General features: G+C 38.8%; 1 protein-coding gene across 2 annotated transcripts; it reads right to left on the bottom strand.

Annotated features, from left to right (window-relative positions):
- Positions 1 to 3,269: 3,269 nt before the first annotated feature.
- On the bottom strand, positions 3,270 to 11,287 carry hmga1a (high mobility group AT-hook 1a). Of its 2 annotated transcripts, none has more exons than XM_056233333.1 (5): positions 11,129 to 11,287; positions 10,126 to 10,233; positions 8,876 to 8,968; positions 5,973 to 6,032; positions 3,270 to 3,676 (listed from the first exon to the last, which is right to left on the bottom strand). In XM_056233333.1, exons 2-5 carry the CDS (start codon positions 10,213 to 10,215, stop codon positions 3,608 to 3,610), a joined length of 312 nt encoding a protein of 103 aa, XP_056089308.1. In that variant the 5' UTR covers positions 10,216 to 10,233; positions 11,129 to 11,287; the 3' UTR covers positions 3,270 to 3,607. The 2 variants fall into 2 exon arrangements, with proteins under 2 accessions (XP_056089308.1, XP_056089309.1); XM_056233334.1 differs by lacking the exon at positions 11,129 to 11,287 and adding an exon at positions 10,530 to 10,682.
- Positions 11,288 to 13,458: the final 2,171 nt, after the last annotated feature.

The following is a 13,458-nucleotide window of genomic DNA, read 5'->3' as shown; positions in this document are numbered from 1 at the left end:
ACCAGATATTAAGTTTACATCCCTCGATATGCCTCCGCAGATTAGACGGCACAGTTTTGAAGGCTGTGATATGGTTCGCTTTAGGCAAACAAAGCAAATCTTTAATCTGAAACCCTTTCTAAGCATGGCTGTGGCGCGCGCACTGCACCGAGGAACCGCGCTTCCTTCCATTTTGCCATCAACGGATCAGTGTTAAAAAAAACTGGGAAATCATTGAACTTTACGTGACCCTACAAGAGTGATTACTGATAGGCTGCCTGCAAAATAACATTCATGTTTTAAAGAAGCAAAAAAGCATCCACTGACTTTCAAAGCTGCTGCATAGAAACGACGGTCGACTCGAGGACCTTGATAGAAATGTAGGAGTGACAAGTATGATATTTGTCTTACAAATAAAGTGAAGTTAAAGTCATAAGTTTCCAATATATATATATATATATGTATACTCAAGTAAATGTACTTCGTTACGGTCCACTTCTCCACAACTCTTGACTTTATTTCCTGCAATTGCAGGATTTGGCGGAAACAAGCTTCCATGTTTTACAGTCTGGTGCTTGGTTGTTAAATATCAAATGGTTCTATCAAATATTTCTTCCATTAATCATTTGATAATGTCAAATCTGTTGTGTGTATCCTGCAATCCAGCAGATTGGTCTAAAATCAGGTTGGTTGACTGTGCGGAGAGCCCAGTTGAAGTGAAGGGAAAGGGTGTGAAATGACTTCTGGTTTGTCCGAGTTTACTCGGCAAACTTGTTCATATCAGGCACCCGAACAATCACAAGTTCCCACGATGACGGCTCCTTCAATGTGTCATGCGAGTTAAGACATGCCACCATCTTTAAACAGGACCCACAGGCCATCAGCACTTCTTCTAGAGACCCGGTTTCCTTCCCCTGTGGTTTTCATGGTGTGTTGAGCTGGAGTCTGAGGCCTGTAATCTTTAGTCCAATTACTGGCATTTTAATCATTCTATAGAGAAAACACTCACGAGTAGTTTCTAGTAAATTAAACAATTTTGAGTTGTGTTATATTTCCAGGTTTTTCATGACCATTGGAAGAGTTTAAGTTAAGATGCTACCATGTACTCGCACATTCAGTTCTATTGGTGTATTTTGCTGAACTTCTATTAAAACTACTGTTGTTACAACATCTGCATTAGTTCTTTAGTCTTTGACAGCAGCATAAACACATGTTTCACTTTCAGCAAGGTTTTGAAGCAAAGTGTTTAACTTTATTCAAATGAAGTTATTTGTTCAAGTCTTAAAAAAAAGTTAAATGTTGGATACGTATATGAACCCTTAATCTTGTTCAGATACATTGTGAACTGGCCATTTTTATTTTCATTTGCTGTAAAAGCAATACTAAAAAAAAAAAAAAGACATTTAAAAATATAAAAAAAACTACTAAAAAATAATTTCACAATACAAATCCTAAATTATAATCCTTAATGTAAAAACAGAGAAAAGTATAAGTCCCCTTCCATCAAAGCACAGAGAGAGAGAGAGAGACAGAATCAACCAATTGATCTTTTTTAATTCATGAAGGGCAATATAACAGGCTGTAATTTTACAATTAATAATTTAAATGAAAAATAAAATAAAAAAGTTTTCCAAGCAGAAATGTAGATGGGGATTTTAGACCAAGCGGATTTGACGGAAACCAAGTGAAGGAGAACACATTATGGCTAATTCGGAGAGAAGGGTTAAGATGGAAATGTTCATTTATTCTTACAATAGAGTTGCGTTCGTTCCAAGCAATAACTTGAAGAAATACAGCCAGACCAAGATATGTACGAATTCTTAACTTTATTACCATTTTGAGTATAAATTCCTGCAGTCCACAATAGAAAATGCAGAGTGTATACATTGAAAAGACTGATCCCAAACCAGTTGTGCATGGGCACATAAAAACAAGACATCAGTATTGAGGGGGCATATGTTAAAAACCAGCCTTAGTACCATCATGACCGACTAAATGGGGCTCAGAGCTAAGCAACTAGCAGGATGGAGTTTATTACAGAGAAAGGAAAGAGAGAGAAGAGAGCCCGAACCTTTAGGTGCCACACTAAATCATTTTGTCCATGATACAACAAATCAAAAGTCAATTCAGTGCACCAAACGAATACGTATAGAAAAATAAACACACAAACCTATATTTCTACCACAGTCTGAACTTGTTTTGCATCTCTGTGACTCAATGCAGTAATTCCTGTGGCGTGTCCAGATGTTTATATATGAGAAGAAAATAAAATAAAAGCAACACAAATCCCACACTGGAGACAGTTATAAGTGGATCAGACACTGCACTGGGACCAGCTGAACGTCATCAGGAAAGAGAAGAGTAATCCGTCATAGGCTGTTGTAAAGTGAGGTATGAATGTGACGGTCAAGTCCAGAGTAGAACTGACCTGGTTGCAGTTTTCCGGGTTTAATTAACCATGTTTGTAGCAGCATTAAGTTCTGAGAGGAGACCCAGTCACTGGACCGATCAGCGTTCCCTGACATGGAATTTAACACGTCAAAAAAAAAAAAAAAAACAGCATGAAGAAGAGAGCGAACAGGACTGGTACAGGACAGAGGTGACACGGCTGGGGAGTTCGCAAGGAAATCACGAGAGAGCGAATGGAATGATCTATAGCATTTTCCATTTTAAAAAAATGTTTAACATTAGCATGCAAGATTAACAGATTTATGTGGGGCTGATAAAAGCACTGCTGGCGTTAAATCATTCACGGTGCAGTCTTGGAACGAGGATCAGGCCGCCATGCTTAAGCGGGAGGTTAAACAAATCAAGTCACTTCCAAAATTAAAACCCATCAGGCAATCGGGTCCGGCAAGATGAATTACACTGACCGTGGGCCGACAACGCAAGCGTTCGCGGAGAGTGAAATCATGATGGTGGCGAGACAGCGCAGGGAGTTATGAGAAACAAAAAGTCACGACAAAGCATTCAATGATATGTTGATTACACGTTAAAAGACCTCTAGATTATGCTAAAGCAAAAATATGCTCATTTTATTTCTAGCTTGAATCACGGAGTAGCTAAAAAGTATAACGGTAGACATCGAGTTACCACACACACACACACACACAACCCAAGTAAAAACAAACGAGTAGGTCAATTCACCTTTGTCCAGTACACAACGACACGAATTTCACACAACCTACCATATCTTAGACTTTGACTTGTAAAAATAAACTTGAATTCTCAAGGCCTGAAACTGTGGTTTGCGAAAGAGAAAACTTCAGTATTTTGCAAATCGCTTTGTGTCAAGCCGCCATCAGAGCATATCTTTGTCCAGTATAACGACAGACGCTTTCCACCAATTACCCATTGAGTGCGAGACATATACAGATGTGCATACACATGTGCATGCATCCATGAATGGACATACAGTATTCGGAGTCTTTTTCCAGTGGTGTTACACAGAGAAGTCGCATGAAGTGTGCTGTCCTCCCTGACACTAGGGGGCGCTAGAGCGTAAAGGTGAGTCGGAGGGCGAGGGTGGCACTAGTGGAAGGGGAAGAGGGGGGAGGGGTGTCAGTCCAGCTCTGGTCAACAGGAAGAAATAACGTTGGATTGTGAGGTAGCACGAGTTAGTTGCTGGTTACTGTTCCTCTTCCTCCTCTTCTTCCTCCTCCTCCTCAGAGGACTTGGATGGCTGCTCCTCTTTCTCCTGGAGAGAAGAAAACAGAAATTTATATTTTGTATCCAAGAATGCAATGGTCACAAAAACATTTCTTTGTGAGATTCACACAACCGCTGAATAAAGGGTTCGTACGGATTCGGTGAAAGCAAACTCCAGGACTTTCAAGGACTTCCTTTTTTCTGCTTTTCAAGGACTAGAAATTACTTATCAAACAATATCTTTGTCATCTTTTAAATTCTAAAAAAGGTAAACCGATTAATAGAAATGTACTAATAAAACAAAATGGCGCAAATAAAAGTGCAGCACACACGCAAAGTACACAACGACTCGGTCATAGTATCCTTTCAAGGGTTAAAGTTAACAAAGATATCACTTTCCTTGATCAAACTGATTTTTTTTTTCCTGAATATATGATTGACCTGAAAAATGAAATCTGTATTGTACACTTGGATGTTTAGAAGCAATATTATGCTCATGGCCATGTGAAATGTCTTTATATTAGGGCTGTCAAATGATTAATCGTGATTAATCACATCCAAAATAAAAGTTTTTTTTACATAATATATGTGGGTGCACTGTGTATAATTATTTTATATATATAAATACACACACATGCTTGTATATATTTAAGAAATATTTTCATGTATATTCTGTATATAGATTTATATATAATTTATATTATATATAAATATTTAATATTTAAATAATATTTTTTCTTAAATATACATGCATGTGTGTGTGTATTTATATATATACAAAATAATTATACACAATGCACCCACATATATTATGTAAAAAAAACTTTTATTTTGGATGATTAATCGTGAATAATCATTTGACAGCCCTACTTTATCTATATCAGACAGGCTGCAGCGTTCATTTTGCATGAAAATATTGCGTAATATCATGGAAAAAATTAAACACTCATTTTATATATATATATATATATACAGTCTTTCAATAATTCAAGCAACCTTTTCATTAATATGGCTGTTTGCAAGGGATTTTAGGAAATCAAAGTCAAATTCAAGCACTTGTACGAACCCTGTGAATCGCGCATCTCAACTACGGAAGAATAATGAATCTCCACACGATCAGAGTCGCCATATATCAACACTTGCAGTGTTTGCACACGACAGGAAGTAAATGAGCAATACGTGTTGCAAAGATGAGTGTATTATGTACAACACTTGCAACTGCTTTTCATCACTTAATTAGAAGCATTGCAATTACTTAACTGTGCCTTCTGTTACATTGAATTGTAAACTTCTAAATGTAAAATCTCAAAGTATTGAAAATCTAAAAGATCTGTAAACAATTGCATTTTGGTGTCCTATAGAAAAAAGAAAAGATTGACACGTGTGGTCACCATGCCCACTTGCACCAGATTCAGGAAATTCGTCATGCAAGTAGACAAGTGCAGAGACCACAAGTGTGGGTATTTATATGAGCCACTGACTCATAACCTCCACTGCTTTCATTAATTTACCCACAGTCCTTTAGGTAATTATAGGTCACAATGCGACTGCTGCCAACTTAAACTTTGCACAGATGCTCAAAGATGACGCATTCGATAACACTAATGTGGCATTCATGCTATTAAAATCAAACCAGAGCTTCCCATGTTCAAGTGAAGGAAAGGCCCTGGCTGCACTAACTCTCGTGACTCAAAGCCTGGGGTTTCTGTGACTCAACTTGCTGGATTCCTGCAGGCATGTTGGACTGAGCCGCGCCAGCGCCTCATGCGAGAGGAATGCAGTGTGGAGACACACAGGGGTGATGATGACTACACCGTGAGCTGTCGAGGAAATGCAGGGCGGCGCTGACTACATGCCAAACTGACAGAGCAAAATAAAACGTTTCAAGATATTTGATCCGTTCTTATAAACAAGACCTACAGGAGAAACGGAGGGCGAGAAAGAAATCGCTCGTGAGAAGCAGACAAATATTTTCACTGTTGCCCGTGGCAACTTCTCACCACATAAACACTGGGGTCGGGGTTTGTGCCGCAACGCCACAGTAGTGGTAAGTCGTTCATGCGTCCGTCACGTGACAAACGAACCAAGGACTCGGAAGGTAAAGTGATTATGCTCCCTGTAAATTATTTTTGATAATTGAAAAAGAATATGATCAAGATTGTGTAGGTGGACGTGTGATGAATTCGCCTGTTAGAAGTATGACATTTAAAGCCACTTAAATGAACGAAATGACTCGAAAAAAGTTCATTTTGATGAACGAGATCCAACAAAGAGAGTCAGTAAAACGATCCGAACCTCCACACAGAGCAGACTCTTAAAGGCACAGAACACGCATGAGGACTTACGGCTTTCTTGGGTCGTCCGCGGCGTTTTGTCCCTGCAGGTGCCGAAGCCGGAGCTGCTTTCTGAAAGAGAAGAGAGAGTGAGCGCGGTGCGACACACACACACGAGCAGCAGAGGGAGCGCTGGGCCTGTGCTGGCAGGCGGCCCGGGCCAGCGGGTTCACTGGACATTATATTGGAAACGGACACGAGCAGCACGCGGTGCACTTCAGCCCGTCAGCCACCTGGTCCAGAGCTGAGAGACAGCTGCTACGAGATGCACACACACACACACAAGGCCAAGGCGGTGTGCTTATGGGGGGAGGGGTCGGAGGGACAGCTGTTGTCATGACAGTAGATGGCGGGGAGGGGAGGGAAGAGTTGAGGGGGGGTATTATCATCTCTGCTGCTCGTGCACCTGCAACACACAGCGCCTGCTACGCCACAGGAAGCTCTAGCAGGAAGCTCACCGGAACCGAGCACCTGGTTTGGTGATCTGCAGGCTCCAAACACAGACTGCTGTGAACATCGCACAACCAGAGCAAGGCACCAAGAAACTGACTGTCAACAAGAGTGTTTACAGAAATAAAAGATTCTCTTTTGGAACGTTTACATAAATAGAAGGTTCCAAAAGAGAATGTTTACAGAAAAGGTTCTTGCGGTGAAGCAGCCGTTTAGAACATTAGAACACGATTAAATGGCCTCAAGAACTCTCCACTATTAATTAGTGCTTAAAAACACTAGAAATACTTTAGATTTATAGTAGGGCGGAGCAACCATTAAAATAAAAGTCTGTGTTTACATAATATGTGTGTGTACAGCTGTGTATAATTATTTTGTATAAATACACACATGCATGTATACATTGAAGAAAAGTGTTCTATATATGAAGAGGTCTTTTCCAAAACGCGATAAACGCCATTTAAAAAAAAAATGAGTTTGTCATGTCATTTTGCTGTGCACTGAACCTATTCACTGCTCCATCAACATTTCATGCCAAATCGCTATATTTCCTTGTTTAAAATGTACTACAAGATGCAGTTTCTTTCCAAAACGCGATAAGCGCCAAACCTATTTTTAGCCTAAACGCGATAAATCCTCTCGACTAATCAGAATTCGGTGAACGTTCTACGCAATCCAACAGGGTGGCGCTCTGAACAGAGGTTTGTTTATGTTCATTTATTCCTCAAAATGAGTGAGTTTTCTTGTCGACTAGTAGTAGTTCATTTAAGTTTAATCACATATTTATATTGATTTAATTATTTAAATATGGGAGAGAAACCATAATGAGCATTTTTTTTTATTGCCTATTCCGCATCTCACGCATAAAGCTTGCCACAAAGAACCGACAAAAGTAATGATTAGGCCTATGCATGAAACATTTGAATTGTTTATTTTTTAATTAGTGTTTTCTGTCAGATATAGCTGCAAGGATAAAGTTGACTATGCTGACTCGCCATCTTCGCAGTAGTGAACTGTAGAGAGAAATTATATTCATTTCTCTATAGAGAGAAATGCACACTTTGTATTAGCCTACATACGCAGAGAGTAGCCAATTTCTTTTCGTTTTTATTGTTTTGTTTAAATGTAGACATTTTAAGCTTTTTATAGAAATACTTCTCAGGATTGTGAGGCAAGTATCGCTGTGTTTCGGTCAATTTATGTGATGCTCTCCAGATCACGCGCGGGCGCTTCCGTGTCCTGATTATATGTCTGCTATATTCGCTTCTTATTTATTTATTATTAATCCAGTCAATTTGTTGATGAAACATTGATTAAAATGAAGATACAATTTATACAAAACGAAATTCACTTTAAAGAAAGGCTTTCTACTAAACAAAACTTAATAAGTGGTCAAAATCATGTCTGACCCATTCCAAATGTTTTCCGATATATTGGTCATCTTATGATCCTATCATACTCATCTCATGCGGTTCCCTTTTCATATAATCAACATATATGAAATAAAAAAAAATAACAATAGCCTATATTATTAAACATAAATATGAAACGTATGTTTAAGTTTTTTTTTAACTTAGCCTATATGTAAGCGTCACGCCGCTCCGCTTTGTTCACATGCTGTGTAGCCTATACAAGCATGTGTGTGTGTGGTGGAGGGGTGCCCATCACTACTTTTGAATATCGTTATCATTATTAAATATTTTTAATAATTCGTTTTTTTTACGCATATGTAGTGGACAAATTGGTCCTACTTGTTACAAGTTTGACACTTTACTAAAAATTACTCTGAATGTATTACTAAATAACTTATTGAATAGCTATTGATATCATTACTATTTTCAGGTTCTGCACCAAATGACTTCTAGCCTAAATGTGTTACTAAATTTAATTTATAGTATGAGCCCCTGATTATATGTTACATGCTCTCGTTTTTTTTTTTTAAAGACAAACCATGCAGTTTTGAAAAAAAATTATGGATTTATAGCGTTTTGGAAAAAAAAAAATTAACTTTTAATTTATCATAAACAATATTGTTGTTTGATTTAATAATCATTGTTCAACATGTTCAGACTGAGCCAATAAAACATTTTAACAGGATAAATTGAATATTCACAAAATGTGTGGGTCTAGGTAAAAAATGTAATTTTCCTGAAAACTATTGAAATGGATTTATAGCGTTTTGGAAAAGAACTCCTCATATATAGTATATTCATTTATAATATAAATGCATAAATGCAAATATTTCTTTAAATATATACATGTGTGTGTATGTATACAAAATTATACACACACATATATGTGTGTACTTTGTAAACACAAACTTTTTATCGTGGATGCGATTAATCATTGCCCCCGCCCTACTATAAATCTAAAGTATCTCTAGTGTTTTTAAGTAGGAGGCGGGCGGATGTGAATGTGTGTGTGATAGTGGAGAGGGGGCAGTTGTGCACTGAACATGTACTCACTTTGCCCCTCGGTGTCAAGGAGCTGGGCTTGTTTTTGCTGCCCTTTGGTCTTCCTCTCGGTCTCTTCGGTGTGGGCGACCCACTCGGCTCCTGCTGCAAGAAGATCGAAATAAACACAGTTACACAAACAAGCCAAGAGTGGGTCACCATATCCTGGTGGAGAACTTATAAAGCATGTGCTGGTCTTCGCGAACACAACTGGGCGCTACTTTAAGACCAACAGGTGGCATGCAGTCATTGGTTGCCAAAAGAGGATCAAATACACTGTAGTAGACCTTAAAGCCTGACTATCAGTTAAACGTGCAACGTATGCATCTGGATGGAGAGCCAATATATAAACTCAACGGTCTCTTCAAGGACAGAAAACCAAGTTTATGTCAATATTGGGATGAAAACGGCACACTGCGCATGTTAACTGAGCCGTCTTTAGTGCAAATGTACATTTTCAAAGTATTAATACGGTTACAATTACCAAAATTAATCTCTACTGAAAATGTTGCATACTTTTCCTCAACCGATTTTAGAAATTAATCACCTACGAAAACACAAATTGAGAATCTGCTTCGTTGTTGCCATTTGCGAAATATACTGCAATTAAACTTTGAGCATGTGACATATGGACGTTATCAATATGGTTAAAATCAGCACAAACCCAATAAAGTCATGCATGTAGCATTGCTACAAAAGGGGCAATGTATTTATTGTAGTTTAGTAACAAAAAAAAGCACTATACTCTAAAGAAACTAAGATAGTGGTGCATAATGAGTCATTTCTGATGGTGGTCATTGATTACTACTCAAAGGCTCTGATTACAAGATGGAGTAATAGAAACTTTAAACCCAATGCACTTTTGAGGCCCTGAGTGACAGGAGGATGAACCAATCAAGCGCTGGCATTTCCCAACAGCCAATCAGTGAGCAGCTGAAACAGTAAATGGGTTACTGCTGGTTTAAAGAGATCATGTTACAGGCCCTGGTCGTCCTGCCACTACAGATGACCACTGCACATGGGGAGCGTGTGCCATTGGGTTGTAAATGCACCAAAACAAAGATAAGTGCTTTTCTGCGTTAAACAAATGTGGGTTCAGATTTCCTCAGTCCAGACGTCAAAAAGTAAAAACACCCCCCATTCTGGTATCATTTTAAACTAAAATACTAAACAAGGGCAGGGTTTTCATCTCACCGATATGAAATATACCATCCCATTATTTACACATCTATCTAAAACGCCCCCTGGAAGCACTGCAATACCTGTGGGTGTTTTCGTGGTCTTCCACGTCCTCTTTTCTCTGCTCCATCTTTCTCTTTAGGAGCCACTGTGTCCTTGCCGGAATCACTCATTTCGTCTTACTGGAGAAACTGCATGGGGGAAAAGAGAGTCGGTGGATTAGCACTAGCACACACTGCTGATAACTGGTGAAACAACAGAAACTTTAAAAACATAACGCGTACATTTAGTAGACACTAAAAAAATAGAGTAACGTTATACATTAACTTTACAGTGCGTGTAATGAAACCGTGCAGAACGACCGGCTTCTCGTTTGTTTACAACACGCGCTAGGCCTGAGCTCGCGCGAGTTGTTCCTAACAATGTCGGTTATAAGCAAATATATTTTAATCACGACGTGTGCGTTTAAACCGTCGGATTTCAATACCTTTAACCGGCAGAAGTGAAACCCGTCGGAGGCTGGCTGTGCTGCGGCGGAGCTTTAAAACAGAAAGCTAAAAGGCGAACGGCGGTTCCTACGGATACCCCGCAGTTCCAGCGCAAACCGGAACACGAACACACAGCGCGACGTTCGCGCCCTTTTAAATCCCCGAGCGCGTGAAAACACGATTCTGTTGTTTACACTGCGAAGGGCTTTAATCGACTGAAATGTTGTAAATGACAAACAATGACGAGTTATAACACCAGATCTTTGTTTAAAACGATTTAAAACAAACTATTTTTGCCTTTTGTTTCAAACCCCCCTACAAAATGACACTTTTAAAGAAATTAAATATTTGCTGTATATAAAGTTTCTTTGGGAATAATGTAGACGGAGAGAGTGTATATCTACAGATTCTCATAGGTAATAAAACACGACGAAAAACGCGCCACGCGAGCCCGCCAATCTGCTTAGTGTTTGTTAATCCTTATAAAAAAAGCCTTTGAAACTAAACACCTTATTCCTGTTTTCGTGTTTCTGTTTTGCAGAGATGTAATAATACTAAAGACAGCTTTAAAAATGAATAAGAGATATTTAAAACGTACCCTTTTAAAATGAGCGGTCGGGAGGAAGTCCAAAGCGTGTAAACCAGCGCGGTCTGCGAGCTGCGAATGAATGAAACACAACAATCGCCTTCGGGAGTTTCAGGGGCATTTCACGGGGTCTTCCAACGGGACGCGGACCAGCGGGGGCGGGGCCAGCGGGAGGAGGACACGCGTTTAAATGATCAGGAACCAATCAGATGCTCTGGTGGCACTGCGCAGCCAATCACGATAGCGGCGCGCCAGACACGAGCAACACGGAGATTGTCTTGACCAACCGTTTGCGTTTGTAATGTTGGTACAGTTTTTTGTTGTTACCGAGTTTTTTTTTTTTTTTTTAAAGAAGGGTTTTAAATGTATTTTTACCATAGACTGTAAAAAAAAGATTGTTACCCTTATCAACACAATTTTAAGGGGGTTTCGCAAGCAAAAATGTACACACTTACACCGGGTTAAGACTTTTTTCGAGATCTTTAAATTATATATTAAAATCTCCCATGAGATCTGTTGAATTTTGTATTTATGTATTAATGGGCATTTTATATACATATTTGCAATCACAATTATTTAACCCCCCAGGAGACTGTAGGCTAATAATTTACAAATGTAGGCTAGTAAGCTTTTCTGAAAATACAGTTTTTGTTGTTGTTGTTGTTATTTTAAGTGCATCTATAACGGTTTAGGGGAAAATAAAAGTGATAATGTCAATGCTTTTTGAGTTATAGGATTTACAACTATATAATATTCAACAATATTACATCTGTCTGCATTGACACCATTATATGAGAACTGAACTGAGCTGGACGATGACATCACTGTTTTCTCCAGAGCGTAGATATATTTATGAACTAAATTAATAACTTTTTTATGACAAGAATGAACCATCACTGAACTTACTTAAGCTGGACTCTGACGCTATTTTCTGCTGAAACAAACTTTGTTGCTTTATTTCCCGGTTAAAGCTGCTTTGAAACAATTGTAAAAAGGACTATATAAAGTTGACTTGACTTGATTTACAGGTTATTCAACGGTGCTGTTTTTTAATTACTTATGTGTATGGTATGGTACAAAATTGTGTTAAATTAAAGGGATACTCCACCCAAAAATGAAATTCTGTCATCATTTACTCACCCTCAAGTTGTTGCAAACCTGTATGAGTGTCTTTCTTCTGCTGAACACAAAGGAAGATATTTTGAAGAGCGATTCGAACTTTGTCACGATTGACTTCCATAGTATTTTTTTCCCCTACTATGGAAGTCAATGGTGCCAAACAACCGTTCCAATCGTTCTTCAAAATATATTTGAAGAAAGACACTCATACAGGTTTGCAACAACTTGAGGGTGAGTAAATGATGATTTTGGGGTGGAGTATCCCTTTAAGCCTTTGGAAACTTTTCCAAATTAGCTTGTGCTGTTTAAACAAACATACATTTATCCTGTGCATGTGCCAAAGTTGAGAAGCAAATATGGCCAAGTCAAAAGAGCTCTCACAAATGCTATAGTACAGAGAACAAATTGTTCTATTACATTAGAAAGTCTACAAGGTGATTTCCAAAATCCTAAAAGAGACACAGCCTTATTCATACGTCTAAAATGTGTGGTACCAGAAAACACTTGTGGGTGTGGAAGAAAAAACACAATATCATTAAGGGAAATAAGATGAGCCGATGAAAGGAGGAAGAAACATCTCAATGCAGAGTAAGAGATACTGACTCTATGTTGGGAAGTCTTGCCGAATTGACCTAGAAGGGCCGATTGAATCTGCTGAAATTGATTTGGGAAGACCTGTGGAGATCTGGAAGAGTGTTTTATGGAGTCATCTTTATGGTCAAACCCGGAGGAGGTCCAGTCCTGCTGTGGTGCTTTGCTGGAAGTGGAAATCTTGGCTGTATGAAGGACATCATGAGTTCTGTGAAGTATCAACTTTGGCAAAGATGGAGATGCCTTTGGAGCGGAGCTTGATGGTCACTGCACAAACACCCCATCCCATATACTGAAGCTTGGTTCAGGGTCACTCGTGAATGATCTGGGTGGCCTGCACAATCTTCAGATTCAAATCTCATTGAAAATATTTGTTGGGATTTTAAGAAAGCAGTGGTAGTGTGAAAACCTAAGATTATCCGAGACCTGGAAGCTTCTTCAGGCGAGGACTGGGATGTAGAGACGGGACAGAAGCTTTAAGCACTTCAGCGGGTGTTGGAGGTTACGAATAAAAGATTTTGCACAAAAATGGACTTTTGGGGGTTGAATAATTTTCTACAGAGGCAATTTGATTTGTTCAATTTCTTATCAACTTTACGTTCTCAGAATCACTCAAATGTGTATTAATACAG

The sequence above is a fragment of the Rhinichthys klamathensis genome, unplaced genomic scaffold (assembly GCF_029890125.1).
Source record: "Rhinichthys klamathensis goyatoka isolate OS25496 unplaced genomic scaffold, OSU_Roscu_1.1 h1tg000368l_1, whole genome shotgun sequence".
Lineage (NCBI taxonomy): Eukaryota > Metazoa > Chordata > Actinopteri > Cypriniformes > Leuciscidae > Rhinichthys > Rhinichthys klamathensis.
Note: the sequence above shows the minus strand (reverse complement) of the source record. Positions and strands in the feature narration are given on the sequence as shown.